At 43.0% G+C, this 18,241-nt stretch overlaps 2 protein-coding genes across 3 annotated transcripts in view; both read left to right on the top strand.

The window, feature by feature from the left end:
- Positions 1 to 3,542: 3,542 nt before the first annotated feature.
- Positions 3,543 to 14,248, top strand: atp6ap1lb (ATPase H+ transporting accessory protein 1 like b). The gene is made up of 7 exons (XM_037480450.2): positions 3,543 to 3,781; positions 10,000 to 10,037; positions 10,574 to 10,656; positions 11,834 to 12,072; positions 12,393 to 12,443; positions 12,558 to 12,801; positions 13,100 to 14,248. Exons 1-7 carry the CDS (start codon positions 3,648 to 3,650, stop codon positions 13,334 to 13,336), a joined length of 1,026 nt encoding a protein of 341 aa, XP_037336347.2. The 5' UTR covers positions 3,543 to 3,647; the 3' UTR covers positions 13,337 to 14,248.
- Positions 14,249 to 15,713: 1,465 nt separating this feature from the next.
- The window catches only part of cacna2d3a (calcium channel, voltage-dependent, alpha 2/delta subunit 3a), a 91,391-nt gene continuing 88,863 nt past the window's right edge, over positions 15,714 to 18,241 (top strand). Inside the window, exon 1 of one of the 2 annotated variants that reach the window (XM_062564730.1) lies at positions 15,714 to 15,981. In XM_062564730.1, the coding sequence (XP_062420714.1) occupies positions 15,874 to 15,981 (108 nt within the window). In that variant the 5' untranslated portion in view covers positions 15,714 to 15,873. The remainder of the gene's footprint in view (positions 15,982 to 18,241) is intronic. The other variant, XM_062564732.1, reaches the window with a different exon arrangement.

The raw sequence follows: 18,241 nt of genomic DNA, 5'->3' as shown, positions 1-18,241 counted from the left end.
AAATAAGACCATTCCTGTAGGACTGAATTTTGTGCTGCTGGTTCATACATGAGCAGCCTCTAGTGGCACAGGGCGGCAGTGTGCCGACCAAGAGGAACCAAGTACTGAATGAAACTGCAGTGTTGTGACATGAATACTAATCATTAATGTTGGCCATTCACAGGTTTCAGCCAATCAAATCTTTGCGTTGCTGTGTGTGTGGGGGGGTTCTCTTTGCATGGTATCACATGATTCTGTAAGCTTAGAGGTGTAGAGACTGTAACTCTGTATTTTACTGGTGTACGGAACCAAAAAATTCATGTCATGTGTTTATGACTGGATATAGTATAGTATACAAGAAATCTGTGTTTATTCATCATACAAAATTACATGTTGTTGAACCAATTGTGTTGGAAGGGTAGATTGGGAGAATATTTGGCTCACTGTCTACAATTTCTTTTTACTACATTGTGGTTTATTTGCAGTTTAATAGAGAATATAACCACCATATATCATATTGCCTGGGACAATGCCTGTATGACATGAAGCAGTGACTCACTAAAAGCTTTTAAAGACGTTATGTAATCTCAGCAGATTAATCAGCATACTGTGTGCTTACCTGGAGATTGTTCTATATTTAATAAATAGGCTAGTTTTTATAAAGGATGTTTTCACATCAAGTGTTGGAAATATATACTGTGTTGAATGCAAATCTAGTAAATTATTGAAATGCCATGAAAACACTTAGTTTCAGTTTATTTTTTGTCATTAAATACTCACATTGGAGAAGTATGAATGTGGTTGCTGAGAACTACCTGAATACCTTCTACTTACTTTATTTATTGACCTTATCGTGTGTGTGTGTGTGTGTAGACCGAGGTCATCAAAAAAGGCAGTGAACTATATGACGGACAGCCTTGTGACAGAAAGCAAATATACATATACCAATACAATTGAATAAATGTGGAGCTACATACAGTCTTATAAAAAGTGTGCTATACATAGACATAAATACTTGCAGTGATGCACTTACCCTCCCATGACACTCAAGGGCTCTTCTTGAACAGGCTTTAAAAGCAGAGATCAGATGCTCAAGTTAGCTGGTAGATTAGCAGACCTATATCATCAACGCATCATGTTGCATGTAGTGCATCTAAAACTGCACTAACCTGTTACATCACCCTGCCTAGTGCGGTCCTCTGCGCACCATGTGGGCATAAAGAGCAGGATCAAAAAGTTGCATGTGAGATCATAGCTATAAATAGACGGTTACCCCCAAGCGCTGTATGCATCGATCTGTTTTATAATCCAAAAGGCTGAATGAGTCACCGAGAGAGTGCAAAGCCCCAAACCGGAGAGACAAAAAGGGCACCTTTCAACCAATCCCGATGCCAAGACAATGCAGACTACAGTCTAACTTGGATAACTTACTATATAACACACACGATAGTGTCGACAAAACCTGAGTGCAGTACTGTTTGTTTCAGGATTAATATGGATTATTGCAAAGGAGTCGCTCCGTGCCAGAAAATGATAACGCTAAGCTAGAAACAAACAAGTGTCATTAGAAAACCAACTCGGCTTTAAAGTTGGACGATCAGCTTAATGGCTTTTAGCTTTTACCCAAGTAACCTCTGTTATCTGATTTAGCCACTTGTCATCATTAGCTTGTGTTACTTCATTTCAGGCATTTAACCAAAAATCACATAAAAAAAACCAAACTTGGGTTCCTACAGCATTGTATTCAAGTTTCACAAATGCAGTATACTGTTAACACTGCATGTCTATTGTAGTTGATAATAGCTTACTAACTGGTTTCCTTTATTTTGTCCACCCCTGCATGATATAATGTCTTCAATAATGTATGTATTAAACAATAATTGAACAGTAATCACTGTGGACACATGTTACAATAATGGGGTCATGGTGGTGATGCTGTAAGTAAGACAGAAAATGTCAGTTACGCTGCAATAAATCTGAATCCATAAGCTTACATTACTTAGATTATACTAGATCAATTAAAGCAAATATAGCAAATATAGCAAATTTGAATACTCACCCTTTGCTGTATAAGGGATTTTGTTGTATGGAATATTTCCCAATTACCACTCGTTCTTAAACAGCAGAGAATACACACAAGTGTTTCATGAGTACACGGTGATAGTGAGACGAACCGTCAGCGTATCCAGCATGTTGTGTTGGACATCATTTTATGAGACACCACGGCACGCTGTCTTGTTTTAAAGTCGTCACACCTGGACATCTTTCTGCAGGACATTGTGTGATGCAGTTGCTGCGTGAGGGCAGCAGTGACAGTGTAGTTTGCATTTTCCCTCCAGTAGACTGACACACTGGCCTCTTGAAGTGACCGTGGCAGGCAGATGCAGAGGGCTGAGACAGCCTTTAGTCACCCCTTGTTACTGTATGGCCTAGGAGACACAACTGACCTCTCACACGCTCAGCAATACCCTCTTAGAGCACATACAAAACACACACACACACACAATGAGCTATACAATATGACCCTACAAAGCATTCCATATGGATGCGCACAAATATTTGGCACATTAGTTACACACAAAAAAAAGGGGTTTCCTTACAATAATATACATTACAGCCATATTTTATTGTGAATAAACGTGTGTTGTACAAACACTTTTTTTTAGTGTGAATTATTGCCACACATCGGAAAGGAAGGAAAATGTAATATGATTATAGGTCACAGCATTTGGTTGCATAATCCCTCATAATGTTCTGCTCTAAAAATCATATCATCAGATATGTAAATAACAAATGTGAGAGGATGTATCAGGATCCTGCGGCATCGCATGCATTGGGGGCTGAATAATGAGGGGAAAACTGGATCGGCCGACAGGGTCGTCAGGGATGGACCCTCAGTCCCGTCTCGTCTCGCGGCTGCTCAGCTGCTCCTGTCATCCATAGTTGCAGCCTCAGTGGACAATTTTCTCAGCCGTGGGCCCTCTCAGCGCTCCCAACAACACAAAGATCAAGTGAATTATTTCTGCTTTTGTGGAAGCGTTCTGTAGATATAGGTCATGCAGTCATGGCTCTGAATTCTTTTGCGTGGGCCAACTAAAGTCCCGTCAACATCCTCCTACCCTCCTGCACAATCTGACCTTGACATTCCCAGGTGATTTTCCACAGAGGTGCGCGTCTGTCTGTGTGTGTGTGTGTGTGTGAGCCAGCTGCTGTGACGGGGTGTGCTTATGTGCATCCTGGCATGGACTTGGTCAATGTGTCTACGTGTGTGTGGATGGTTTTTTTTTTATCACGCATGGTAGGTAGCATAGTTATGATGAGATGGGCTATGAACGAGAATCAGCAGTTGTCTATACATAGGGCTTGCCTGCGGCTATGTGTGCAAGAAACAGAGGAAGAGGAGACAGTGAGCACAGGAGTGGAGGTGTGTGGTGGTGGTGGGGGAGCAGAATGTGAGAGGCACAGGGAGGATGACAGAGAAGGGAGTAGGGTGGGAGGGAGAGGAGGGAGGGTGCAATGAGGGGGTGTGTGACGCAAGCTAATCGTCTCTGCTCGACGCCGGTTGGCCCGCCGAGGCTGCCAGTCAGAGGAGCTGGGAGTCAGGCACTGCTAGGAGAGCAGATTATGAAGCGGAGCTCAACCAGCGGCAGTCTCCTTTCATTGTCTCAATGGCTGCACACGCATTCCTCCTGTGCTCCCTCGCCGCGCTGTCCGCTCTCAGCCGGCCCGGGCTCTCCTTTTCTGAGAAGGAGGATCAGCCTGGATTCTTCTTTGAAGAAGTGCCTAAAATCATGGACAGAAGGTAAATGTCTGTGGACGGAGGAGGGGTGTATGGGAGGAGGTGGGGGGGGGGGAGGGTGACGGGGGCGTGGGGGGGGTATAGGGAGATGCATGCAGGGATGCTGGGATGCTGATGTGTTCTCTTGTGGTCTTTCCTTCCTTCCTTCCTTCCTTCCTTCCTTCCTTCCTTCCTTCCTTCCTTCCTTCCTTCCTTCGACCTCCCTTTCCTTCCGGTGCCACCAGGGTTGTGTCACAAACAGAGAATGTGGGCATTGGTGTATCAGACAGAGCTGAGCTGCGAGTCTTTGTTTGTCTCAGTTGTGGACACTGCATTGGACGCTGCTCATCGATCACGGATGGGGCTGTTGACTCTGAGCAGTATAGTGTTGGTCCGGCAACAAAGCGAGCTGAATAAGGCTGGGCCCTGCAGGAGAAAGGGAAGGACAGAGGATGGAAGAGGGTGACCAGTACGGAGGGAAGGTAAACAACAATGGGATAGGGAGGAGAGGAGAGGATGCTTCAGGGACGGTCTGCCGGGGTCTGTTTACTGATGCAGTCATTGAGAGAGAGAGAGAGAGAAGAAGGGAATTCTAGCCGACCATGTCTGCATAATGCACATGCAGTCCTGCAGGTCAAATCTGGATAAAAAATTCACAACTCCAACCTGGGGACACTCACGGCACAGTAACAGGGACCGGTTCTTGCCTGCTTATAGACAAATTAACGCAATAACACTGTGCCCACTGGGCTCTTGAAACTATGCCACGCATCGTTGCTCACACTTTCCAAAGAGCAAATGCTTCAAAGCCATAATACGATGCAGCTTCTGACACAGTGATCTGTAATCATTGTTCATGACTGGCCCTGTTGTTTCCCTTGCAGGACAGTGATACACTTCGGAGAGTGAAAGATTGTCACTGACATGCTTTCATTTATTGCAAAAACAATAGGATTTGTACACATGTTTGCAAGTGTAGGGCACATTTAGAATTCAATATACAAAGACTCCCGGGATTGGTCTCATTCCGGCTCAATCTGGTGTTTGTGAAACACCGACGGATCCCTATCTTAACTTTTCACCGCAGTCTCTCCCATGGAGAATGGCTACGTTGATTTCTCCTGGGGTTTCAAGCCTTTGCCCCGGATCAAACTTTGTACGTAACTCCTTCATGTAACAGTTGCAGTCCCTGGTCACAGCCGACACACTCCAATATACTCTTATATAAGATGAGCCTTTCATTCCACAAGACCTTGTGAGGCTGCAATACATAGGTTAGAAATACAGAAGGAAAGGTGGGGTGAGTTAGAAGCCTCTAGTGCTGATAGACATGGGGCTGCAGACTGATGGGAAGAAGACATGTTCAGTAAGCTTTATTTTTCCGGTAACCGACATGTGCAGTGTTACGACATATATGCAACTGGAATATGTTTGGTAGCCAACATGTATTAGAAATACTAGATGACCCACTGTATGTTTGTATCTGCCTGAATAACTCTGTTCATCATCATACAGAGGCTTTTTTGTCAATGTTAAAAAGTACATTTGAAATACTGACGTCTCACATTCCCTATTTAAAACAAAACATCATGAATTATGTCACAAATGTTAACACATTTTTGATAGAATGATGGAAACATTTTTTCTATTGAAAAAGATGCAAACATGAGTACAGATAAGGGGTCCAATAAGGGGTTAAAATCTCATCTGGACTGTCCATTTACTGCACCGGCAAAGAAAGAGAATGACAGCTAAAATACTGTATTTAATACGTGTAATACAAATTTGCTTTAGCTATTTGCAAATGTAATAAAAGGATGCTGATGTAAGCTTTTTCTTGCCATGAAGATAGCAGAGAAGACAATGGATGTCACACAGAGCTGATCACAAATTTTGTAATGACTTTTATATGTTCAAGTCACACATTTTAATCACAACACAATCCTTCAATTACCAGTAAAACTAGTGTTGAATTAAACTTCTCAAACAATAAGATATGGTCCAATTGCTGTAGCCCACTACAACACCATTCACATCATTTAACGATGATGTGAATGATATAACATTATAATAATCTGATCCCCGGCGCACTTCCAATAGACTGAACAGGGTCAGCGCAATTAGCGCAGATCTTTCCTCAACTCATTCGCAAGCTTCAAAGATGTTTTTAAACACGAACTGCACTGCAAGATTTACTAATGCGCACTTGCTCCTGTTTAAAGAACAGCAGTGTAGACGAAGAAAGACTCAAGTTAAAGGAACAAGTTGCTTGCATCTTTTTTATCCATCGCAGTGTATACTTAACACGTTTTTAAATTGATCTTAAAACTGTTAAACACAGACCAACCTAAATATAGACACAGACCAGGTCAAAGTAAGAGATCGGTGATCCGCCTTTAAGGAAAGATTAAAGGGTTTAAACCCCACCAGCTAATTAGAGGAATATACACATATTATTTATTATCAAGTAAAAGGGGAGTATATATGGGTTGAAATGTTTGTGACGTCCCGTGTGGACTCAGTCATGATGTTACTGTGCCCCCACCAGCACTGAGGTATTTGATCTCAGAGGCCCGGGAAGATTTACATAACTATAGCGCTTGAACCCGAGGTCAAGTTTCAGGCGCAATCAACGCTACACTAAAAGCGGCACCGCGGGTGTGGCTGGCGTTTTAGTGCACCTAAACACCTAAAGCTTAATCTGCACTAATAAATCTATCAATAGGGCAGTACCTGCACCGTGGGATTAAGATACAATTTACTGCCGAACAAACCAGCTAAACTCACGCATGGATTACGTTTTAATGGACAAAATTTAAATTAACTTAAACTTTGCAAAAGGTGTTCACCCTGTATGCAACATTGGGAAATACTATATATACCCAGGTATGAAATATCATGTCGCCATAATATAAGGAAATACGAGCACCAAAGCACGTCACCGTAGTCTGACACTCAATCGATATACTCGATGGCTCTAGTGCTTAAAAAGCTAAATGTAAAAGCGTCAGGTCCAGATTTTAATACTGAATATGTGCTATTCTAATAGTTCTAATAAAAATAGTTTAAAACAAGCACCCTGCAAAACTAGCTCTAACTCCACAGCGCCGTTGTAAGATGTCCAGAGGCCTCGTTGGTCCTGATCCTGGTTTTAGAGCCTGGCAGCCTAGGAGAAGAGGATATGGTTACGTGTTTGTGGAGCAGGCACCACACCTTCTCTCTGCCCGGCAGCACACAGCAGAGGCATCCAGTCTACAAGCCTGGACCAGGACGCCTCGGTGGACGAGGACGCCTCGGTGAGAGTGGTTTATTGACCGAGGTCGTGTCGGCGGCGTAAAAGACTCTCAATGTTCGTCAACATTCAAAAGCGAGGCACTTTTCCATATCCCAAAAATGACCTGCAATGGTAACAGACTGGTGATCGTCGTAGTCTGTTCGCTCTTTTGTTTCGGCGTATGTGCACGTTTGTACACCCGTCTTTCGGGGATATATGCAGAGGGAGCGAGGTGAGCCAAGGAGTGGCTCTGGCATGGCTTTGATTATATAAAGGGCCTGTTCAGCACCCGGGCACCGTGTGACAGGCTGAGCCAATGACGCGTCCGCAGCAGTGCCGGGTTGCTGACCTCGCGAAAACTGGCACAGGAACAAACGGCTGGGCTTTAGTTAGCGCTCATGCTCGCACAGACTCCTCTGGCTCCTTCCAGCCAGCTGGGGCCTAGGTGCAGAGGAAGGAGTGCTTATTCACTTGTGTTTGGGATGGGCTGGGGTAAAAGGGGGGGGGGGGGGGTGGGGGGCATACGCAGCGTGTTTACAATGACACAAACAGTTTTTAATGGCTAGCTGTGCAGTCCTAAACTCAAATACATGAAAATCAGATATGACATTTTCAAATCTTCAAGTTATGACATGATATCGTTGTTTTAAATGTTTTCACGTATTCATAATAATAAGTGGAAGATCATATTTTCTACAGACCTAGTGTCAACATTATCGGCTCAACTGTATTGAAGCTCAATTCAATTCAGTTGGATTTATTGACCAACCCACATCATGACTCTACAGCTGTGTGATGGCTGACCTGAAACAAAGTCAAAATCAATGCTCAACATGAAAGAGCAGCTGAATGTCGCATACCAATGAACTTCTGTTTGTCTTCTACGCGCTGGGCTCGAAAAGTACACTTCTCCATTTGAAATGAGCTTGATTACAATGGTCACGATCCACTTGATGGGTGCCCAGTAAGTCACGGTTTTAGGACTCAGTGCAGCTGTTTTAATTAGCAATTGAACTCTTTGCTCATAGCAAAGGCTGGAACATCATGTCTTAATCTCTTCATCTTGTTCGGGACCTGTGCACCTCCACATCTGCGCTCTAGTGGACCTGGCCTGTGCTTACCACTAATCCAAATCCATCTCATCTACACAATATTCTCAAGCTGGAAACTAACCCAGAAGGGTAGACAACTGCTTTAGGCTGCTGGAACTGTCTCACAACCTTTACCCCAAATCTATAACTTCCAGTGCGACCAGACACACTAATGCCTTTTCGTCTGCAAGCTTCTGCCAAAGTCTGCTGACCTTGTTTTGATCTTTAATTACACTGCCCAACCCGAAACTAATAAGTTCATTATTTTTGTAAATGTGAGAACTAGATAGATTCTTAATCTCTTCAATTTGAAATAAAAGTAGACAGCTATGGTGAAGATATTATGCCTTGCAGTCTACAATCTGGCCCCAGTGTCACAAATCCAGCATTTCCTTGAATCGGACCAAAATCCAGTCCAACAGTTTGACATTTTCGAGCATGAAAGCAAAGAGTGAAAAAGAAATGTTGTCAGATACATTGCCACAAGTCCCCTTCAAATTACGGAGAGAGAATATGAGAAAAACGTTAGACATTACCAACAAAAAACAATGATAATGTTACAAATTGATGTCACGTCTGGTCTGTGGAGTTCGGGAATAACGTTGTACAAATATAGATTTTTGTCCAATTCCTACCCTTTTCTCTTTTTTTACAAAATGTGTGTTGGAGTTCATAAATCACTGAACTAGAGTGCAGTAAATGGAGCAGCTCCGCTGCCGTCTGCCTCAGAGGAACAAAGTGTGAACAGTACTTGATTACAGTCGTCAGAGCTATTGAATGGCTTTTGTGTGTTTGATAAATATTCAGGTCATCTTCAGTCTATCTCATGTAGCTACTATAAAGGCTCTCTCTACAAGATCACAGCTTTACTATTCAACTGAAGGGAACAAACATAAAGATCAAGGTCCTTACAGATGCCTGCCTTTGTTTGTGCTGCAATTCCCCAAATGATTTGAACTTCTAATGACCAGAGCTGATGAACAAACAAACTCCTGGTGACTCGACAGAATGCAGACGTGTAATTTCCCGTTCTCACCAGGTTCTGTACGGTTTACCTTTCACATGACCAGTATTATTATTGTAAGGAGATAAGCAAGCCAGATGTTCACTGGGAACAGGCTGGGGCAGACCACAAAGTCGAAGCATCCAGTTGACCATCCCAACATGCAAAACTGGCCATGTCAGCACCGCCCTGTAAGCCCATTGCTGACATATGACGTCTTTGATTACCGTTAAAAGGATCAGGATTAACCTCAAGAAGTTCATCGCTGTACATGGTTTAGCTACGCTGAGAGGTTTGCGCCCAGTGCTGACATGTGATGGCAAAGGAACGTGTGCACTATGTGGGTCAGTTCCACCATCGAAGGTCGCTTATTTAGTAAAAGCAGCACATCACAAGACTGTATTACTGCTTCATTGACACAAAGCAGACCTCAGGACTGATGTGAAATTCTGGAGGCAAAGTCTTGTGTTTATACTGAACTTTTAAGGATCATTCAGAATATGCTGCAAAATGTGTCATTTAATGAGTAAGTTAGTCAAATCTAATGTTTATGTTGTGATCACTATGTTTTCAATCTAACAGTAACCTTATTCTGTTTGAAATGGGCAAATTCAGTGGAAAACTATATTTTGCATATATATATATATATATAATAATAAAATAGCAAATTCCTTGAACAGGTCAGCCTGTTAAGCTTTTTTTTTGTCCCTTTGATTGCTGCATCTGCCTCAGTATACAATAAACGTTACTGTTCAATAAATTTGCTAAAGAAGCCTTGTGTACATTATGGAGCATTATCAAAAGAAGAAAACCCTTTTTCTCGGGCCTCTTGTGATCACCAGGCCTCATTATCTCCTCTTCTTTTTTTCCACAGCAAAGAGAACCCCAAACAAGCAACAAGAGTCACAGCAAGTAAGCAACAACTGTGGTGTGACACGAGGCCTGATTCCATCATTCCTGCCATGTGCATATTGAAGCTGATGTGTTGGAGAGATAGTTCTGACAAACGCATGCCATTCTTAATGCTGAGATATCCTCGCGCCGACGGATTCAGACGCGTTATGTTCAGGATCTTTGACAAAAACGAATATGAGATGGAGGCATTCCTTAAAATGATTACATTCTGTTTGCAAATGATGTTCATCTGAAACGGTATTTGCAAACATGGAACAATACAACCGTAACTGAAACAAACTGCTGATGAGTCACTGCGATGACGCAAAGCTGCTGGAAATAGAGCCGGAGCACCGAGTAGTACGCAGGATCTCTCTGTGCTCGTGTGTGTGTGTGTGTGTGTGTGTGTGTGTGTGAGTCTGCGGCCGAGTCTACGTGTGTGAAATTGTCTGAACTTTTATGATTATGTTGCAAAGCTGCATTGCAGCAATCAGCTTAATGTGTCATACTGATATCATCTTTCATGGTGCAGTAATGTGTGTACGTGTTTTCAGGTCAAGATGGTGGGTACGGCTTGGAGAGTGAAGAGGTTATTTTGACGCCTGAAGATGAAAACCCACTCAGGAGAATACTGCAGGTACACACACACACACACACACACACACACACACACACACACACACACACTCTCTTCTCCCCTCACTATCGCCACCATCAGCCCTTTATCTTCATCTGCTCGTACCAACGCGCACACAGACACACATTGGGATGCACACAAACAAAGAGCAGCACACTCGCTCAAGCCACGCTGTTTGACCTTGGCTGTGGGAATGGTGTTGGTGGCACATTCACCAGAGGTTAAATATCCCTGCCACACACACACACACACACACACACACACACACACACACACACACACACACACACACACACACACACACACACACACACACCACTCAAACTGAAAATGCTTTGGAATGATATGCTGTAGCGGATGATGCATTCAGGCGCTACATGGATTAACCGATTCGATGCATAAACCTGTCCCAAACTAAACTAAATCAAACGTTTTGTTTCATCCCACGTTTCCAAATACTATAATAAAACAAACAAAAAGATGATCACTTCATAGCCACTTTGACTGCCGCTTTACGTATCTTGTGAAACAGGGCTGGATTAGCCCAAACGCCCCCTCCAACGAGACGCGGCCTTTGAGCAAACAGACTAAAAGGCTAGATGGGGCTGTTTCTATCTGCACAGAGCAGAAATGCAGCATAACAGCTCCCACACTATTATATGCAAATTCACAAAGCTTTTCTACAGAGACGACCACACGGCTCCATCCTCAGTTGAGATTTTTAGCGGATGTTGCAACGCGGGAACATTTTACGGTCAGAATGACAAGCGTAAATTGGCCTTTTTAAAAAATCGGTACTCCATAAAAGGGAAGTTTAGATACCAAGCAGGCTTGGTTTGCAGTTATAAGGAGCCCATTTAGAGCTGCTTAGCGGTGATACATAAAGGCTGCGTTCTAGTACAAGACATATATTGAGGAATCCGATAACTTGACTGCAGCGTCCTCGTTCAGTGGCTGCATCCTCTAAAATATGTGGCAAATGTAAGGATGTTTTTTAGGAAAGTTTGAGCTCAACTTTGTGATGATAAACTTTATCTATTCTACAGCTATGTTTTGGGGGTTTTCTTGAATCCTGAATCTGATCCCTCTGTAGCAGTCAAAGAACGCAGCTGGTGGCCTGTTTACTGAGGTTTCCTTATTTCTCCTGTGCTTAATTCAACTCTTCATATGTTTTCAGCCTTTTAACTGGCATCAGCCAGGGATGTATCACAGTAAGAGGAAGCTGCTCCAATCTCTTCTGGGGCCTTATGGCCCACTGAGCGTGTCTTACAATGGGAAGACCTGCATTCTGTTCAAGGCAAAGCGGCTGGCAATTCGCTACAGAAACCAAACTTTTATTGACCTCACTGAGAAGGTCTTTAACACAAATTCACCTGTGGACACCAAAGGCTCCATCTGCACCAAGGAGAAAGCGACGTAAGTCCAGGCTGTGGACAGACAGGTTTTGAATGGATTGTTGCACTATATATGGTATATATGTATATCGCATATAGCTTAAGATCACTTCTTATCAGCATAGCTTTCATTCTACCTTAATTAAATATCCTACTGTCATATATGTGACAAGGAGGATTACTTACTAGTACTGTGATATGTAAATACAAATTACATTAACTAAGGAAATGTGGGAAAGTACTGTAATGAGAAGACAGTAATATGTTTAATATTCACTGTGGCGAGTTGAGTTACTGTGCAAAAATAGATGTAATAGAATATTTTGCTTTTTTTTAACGCAGGCTTTCATTAAAGTTTGGTGATGTGGAGGACTTGCGAGGTCTAGTAATCAGGTAAATGCATATGCAAATGTAAAATATTATCGAACGACATACTATGTTAAACTAGTTGACCACACTGAGCCATTATTGTAAATAAATACATGTGGCCTGTGCTTCTTCCGCCAGGCTTCAAATGTCAAACACTTTCTACGAAGCAGCTGGTCAAAATTGGTTCACACTAGACAGTGTGCACATCCACTACAACTGGACCCAGGAGGCCACGTTTAACGCCAGCGAGGTCTACGCTCCGGCCACTTCGTCCTACCATTGCCAGCACGTCAGCAGCCTGCACAAATACGACACGCTGCTAGTGCCCAGCTCCCACACGGACACATCCGCTAACTGGCACATCACTTTCACTGACTTCCAGGTACACCGTTGCGCAAGTTGCACAACTTTTGTGCTCTCCCCCCCCCCCCCCCCGAGTCTTTCCCCACTGCTTCCTGCTTTTCGAGCATGTTCCCGTGTGCCTGCGTTCCGCCTGTTAGGCTGCCAGCGTGTGGTCAGTCTCTTTACCGTCTGTTTGGCAGTTTTACAATCTGTCAGTGCCATCTGCTAGACTGTCTCTCAACCCGTCCATCTGCCCGGGGTCCCTGTGAGTGGTCAGCCAAGAAAGAACCAGTTGAACCTAGTTAAACCTAATCCCATCTCTCCCTGTGCTCTTCCAGATCCAGGCATTCAACGTGCAGTCAGACAAGTTTGCGTCGGCCAGTGACTGCGCCACTTTTCTGACGCCCGCCATCCTGATGGGCTTGGTGACGTCTCTGATCCTGCTCCTCGTCTTGGCCTACGCCCTGCATATGGTGGTACACCTCAAGCACATCGACCGCTACGAGGAGCACAAAGCAACCGTCTACTTTCCCCGTAGTCCAGAAGCCGAGTTGCCAGACAAGAACAGCCTGTGAAGGGAAATGGAGAGCCGGAGAACGACAGGAGAGAGGGGGAGGGAAAGCTGAGAAGCGAGGCAGAGGGGAGCGCAAGTCAACATAAGAGTGAAGAAGTATCCTCCACAGAATATTTGTTCAACAAAATGACAACTTTGCCTGTTCATATGAAAACCTTGTTCATTTTAATTACTTTAAGTAAATGCAGACCGTGGTTGGATACTTTTTCTTCTCTTCTCTTTGACCTGCATCATGGCATCCAGATTCTGAATGAAGCCTTTGGATGTTCCAGCATCTCCCTGAGATATGGTTCATGATCCTGATGTCAAAGGTCAAGGACAGTCCCGGGGGCCCCGAGCGGCAAGGACATATACAGGACTTTACCACAGTCAGCCATTAAAACCACAAAAGGCTAGCTAACACAGCTACCATCAGATGCTCATTGTACGTATGTATTACATGGCTTACAAGTGTCATATTACAAGCTTCCATCACACACATTGTCTTTCCAGCTTTCATTACAGTGTACTTTGTCTGATACCGCTGCAAGAATTATATACTTCAAACAGTCAGTTCTATAGCTGAAATAGCCGTATTAGCTGCATGCCATACAAGGCTGGTCTATCTGGGCTAGTACAGTGTTTCCTAATAATAAGGATTACACAGAGTCTTGCATGGGTTGCAGCTTAAATTGATTAAATATGGCACAAAGTAAATGAGCTTGTAAAGCTTTTGAGTGAAAGGGAAGAGAAATATTGGGAGCCACTGGTCAAGCATCTGGCCGGAGGGAGATGGACCAGCAACACGGGCACTTAGGAGCCTCTGGAGTGTCTCAGCCCACCCCTGAACAAAGACTGCTGCTTGGGACTTAACTGTGAAATTGCTTTTTACAGACCGCAGGTCAGATAAAGTGGGGCGGGAGGGGGAGTGTGGGGGGGGGGGGGGGGTCCTACAAACTAGCACAAAATTGGTTAGCCCAAAAGGCGCTAACAAAAAAACTATCAAAGACTACACATGGAACTATGCTGCACAAGACCGGCCATCTGAGGACGGGCAGGAGAGCGGGTCTTGCAATGACTTAACTTTCTCAGAGTCAAGCGTTTTGGGAGGCCACGGGCCCTCCGTCCACACCACTGGGTCGGACTGCCAAAGTGAAGCCGCAAAAAGGAGTTGCCATGAATTATAGTTGAGAGACGGAGGGAGACTGTGTGAAAATGAACCGTTACAGCTATGTACAAAACGAGAACACATACATGTACAGAAGTGTCACTCTGCAGAGGTCTTTTTTTTATATACAATGTAATCATGAAATACTAGTAGGTACAGGATGACAATGCTAATCCTCATAACCAAAAGGATATACAAAGCTGTAGATACATTAAGATCTCTATACGATCATAGCTGTTTACTATCTTCAAATATTGCACAACTAATAAAAATAGGTACCAGTAAGACATTGTGCGATGAGGATTGGTGAAAGTATCAATGCGTATGATTTTTTTTACAAAGTATAAACATATTACACTGTCTGTCTATTTGTTTTAAGCTAGGCCAGACAATGCAAGGTCAAGTTTCCTCCAACTGTAAATGACAGTACAAATTCTTACCATAGACGGACGATACTATGGAATGCCGTCCACCCACCAGGACCTATAGATGCCATTATTATGCCAGAAGTCACACTAGCAGCAGTAACAGCATCAGTGAGTCATTACTACAGATAAAAAAACATTCCGCATGACAGTAAATAGACATCTTAACATTCGATATGGCAATTCTGTCAATCTGTAGCAGTGTGAAATGTGTTCTTTGGTCATAAATGTATCCTACAAACTATGGAATGAGAGGAGGCGGTTTGTCCAAACACCAACTGATGTAGATTGAACAATAAAGGGTAATCAGAGGAAATGTGTGCCGCGTATACATGTTAAATTGTGTTGTATTGCAAACAGGAGCACACAAATCACATATTTGGCTGAGGTTTTTGTTTTGGTGATGAAACTAATACCACATCTATCTAAATTGCATGAAGTAGGCGCAGTTCTTGTGGTGCAGCTCCGTCTTCCCTCTTGAGTGCCATCTGCTCTCTCCTCTCATATTTCCCCTGAACTAAAATGTCAGTACACTTTACCTGTCGGCACCAGGCCAATCAAACAGTTTCACGAACACTTCGTAGGCAATGGCCAGTTAAAGTTCACATCTTTAGCCAGTCATAAGGGTGTCATATGATCTATGTCCATGGCCCTACAGTCAAAGCGGCCCTACTGATATTTTAGCAGCTACGTTACCTAGCCACTGAAATGTGACAAATACTATTTTCAGCTGTAAATTAGTAGTCGGACTGAATACCAAATTCCTAAGTGGAATCTGAACAGCCATGTTTCTTATTTTTTGGAGAGGTGCACGTGTCATGCGTCGACATCTAGTGGCTCCAACTAGCAACTACCGCTCGCACGTGATACCTGGAAACCAGGAAGTAGCAACGCGTTAAAGTAATAGCGTCACTTTTTACTACAGTGACAACCAGAGTAAGATGAGTGCAGAATAACATTTCGAAAATGGGGTCCGGTAGTTTGCTGGTGTTGTATTCGTGGAGTCAGTTTCTTCTCTCAGCCTGCGGTCGACAGCAGTGTGTGACGACAGCAACAAAAAAAAGACGCCTACAGGTAAATTAACCCAAGAGTTGTCATTCTTGTTGCGTCACGTGTTGTGTCTGGGAGTTTCAATTTACATCCACTTCAAAATCTCTAAGCCAAATGATCCCCAATTGTGCATTAGTTTTGAAGGGAAATGGTCCATAGTTTTAATATATAATTCACCTTGCATTAAATATGGCATCACATATGTTGATATTGAAAACCTGCATCCACGTCATACATAACTTTAGACCTGCAGAATCCTCTCCGAGTTAACTATTAATCTGTGATGGAAATGAACGTGAAAGTGATTGCGATTTGAAAGAAGTGGGTGGATCTTGTACCCGACTATGTCCACGTCCCGTCTTCTTTATCATTCAGTCCAGCACCATTCACAATTAAGTTTTTTCTACCTGCTGACTCCACAAAGTTATCCACTACTAACCTTTACTGTGCCCCCTGGCAATCCCTCATACACCAAATCCCTCATTTAAAAACATGTCAGCAACATAGGTCAGTATAAATTGTTGTATATGATGACATTAAGGGTCAACCTTGATAGTGGCACAGAGTGAGGAGTATTGTGATTGATTGTGAGATCATGTTCTCAGTAAGTCATTTTTAAATTCACCCAGTTAAGGTCAGGATAGCGAGTAGTCTGTGCTGCGATGTACATTTTGTAATGCAAAATGGTGGTCAAACCCGTGGCCCCGGTGCTTTTACAGTGTTATTTGTGTGTCAAAAAACGTTTAATTACAATGTTTAAAATATTGCAAATAAAAGCAAGTTTATGTCATTTGTCGAACTCAAACATTTTTGGTCCATAAGCTATAATACTTCAGCAATACTGTAGGAGAGGGACCTGCTGTTTATTTGTCTAAATATTGAATGGAAACTTGTTGTCAACGGTTTGTGAAACCGAGCCCAAATCATTAACATTTTGTACAGAAAGAATTGGGCTAAATCTCAGACACAACTGAATAGTTTATTAATGAAAACAAATAAATTAACATTTCTTTTGTTTTTCAACCAGTCAACTTAAATGATTTTGCTATTAACATGTCTCAAATAGTTATATTTAAACAAACTTCACGTATAAGAAAGTGTAACTTCATATAACATACTCTAGATGGCAGTATTTGCACGTGTCACTGTTGGCACTCTTTGGATACATTGTGAAGGTTAAAGGTTTTTTATCGTCATTGTTGTTATACAACGAATATGTGTATGGTAGCACTAGTCAGCCAGTAGCAGAACAACAATAAACAATGTACAAGACAAAGGAATAAAAGAAGTGAAACATTCCGAAAGATAAAAATACATAAGATGAATACAAAGGTTACTGAAGTATAATAGTATAAGTAAAAAGGATTGTCAATTAACCTATTTACCCTTTTTTGTAGCTTTAATAGCTTCAATGCCAAAACTAAATGTTTGATGAGAAATAGTCAATGCTTCATTCCTTTGCTTCAATATGTTTTCATGTTCCATCTTTAATCCTCAGCATTGCTTCTAAATATAATTTGCCATTTTAACGATCCATGTGCCGTCTTCTTTGTTTATATTTCTTTTTACATTGCCGGCCTCCACGCTTCCACTGGTCCCCCGGCGTTTACCAGCACATTGCTATGAGTCGTGGATAGTTCCCACAGGCAAAGTGTTCATAAAGGCCCAAAATGTCTGCGAGAGAGCCCACGAGCTGCTGGGACTGCCCTAAACCCTGACGCACTTTGCAGCAACGCGCATCCAAGTCTGTGAGTCAGAGTGTGGAGATTGGAAAATGAGCCTGGGACGTGAACACCAGAGTCATGTTTAGTGTTTGTGGCTAATCTCTCCCGGTGCAGAACTCTGGAGCGAGGATCCTCGGAGTACTCCAAGTTGGGGATTCTGACTTTGTGGCTGCAGCCTGTGTACAGACAGATAGGCCCGCCTGTTTTATATGTAAAGCTGCCAGACAGTAAGCATCAGGCCCGCGGGGCACCCGGCACAACTCTTTTGTTGCAGCCAAACTGTGGCAGCGTCCCACTGTCTAAGCTGCTTTGCATTGTGGGAGCAAAAGAGATGGGAAGGATGCTAAGGCTGGAATCGGATGCTTTTTTACAGGATGGGGCCTGAATGGCAGCAACCTGGTAAAAATAATACTGACAGAGACTAAACTATGCTCCACCTTTTCCTCAGTTTTTCTTTAATGCTTTTTTAGTTCTTCTCTTTTAACATTTCTTGTTTTGTCTGCACACTGTGGTAAACAGTTATGGATAATATAGCTGAGCCCTTCTGTGCCAGGGATTAT

Source organism: Pungitius pungitius, chromosome 1, assembly GCF_949316345.1.
Source record: "Pungitius pungitius chromosome 1, fPunPun2.1, whole genome shotgun sequence".
Classification (NCBI taxonomy): Eukaryota; Metazoa; Chordata; class Actinopteri; order Perciformes; family Gasterosteidae; genus Pungitius; species Pungitius pungitius.
The sequence above is the reverse complement of the archived record's forward strand: the minus strand, read 5'-3'. Positions and strand labels throughout refer to the sequence as shown.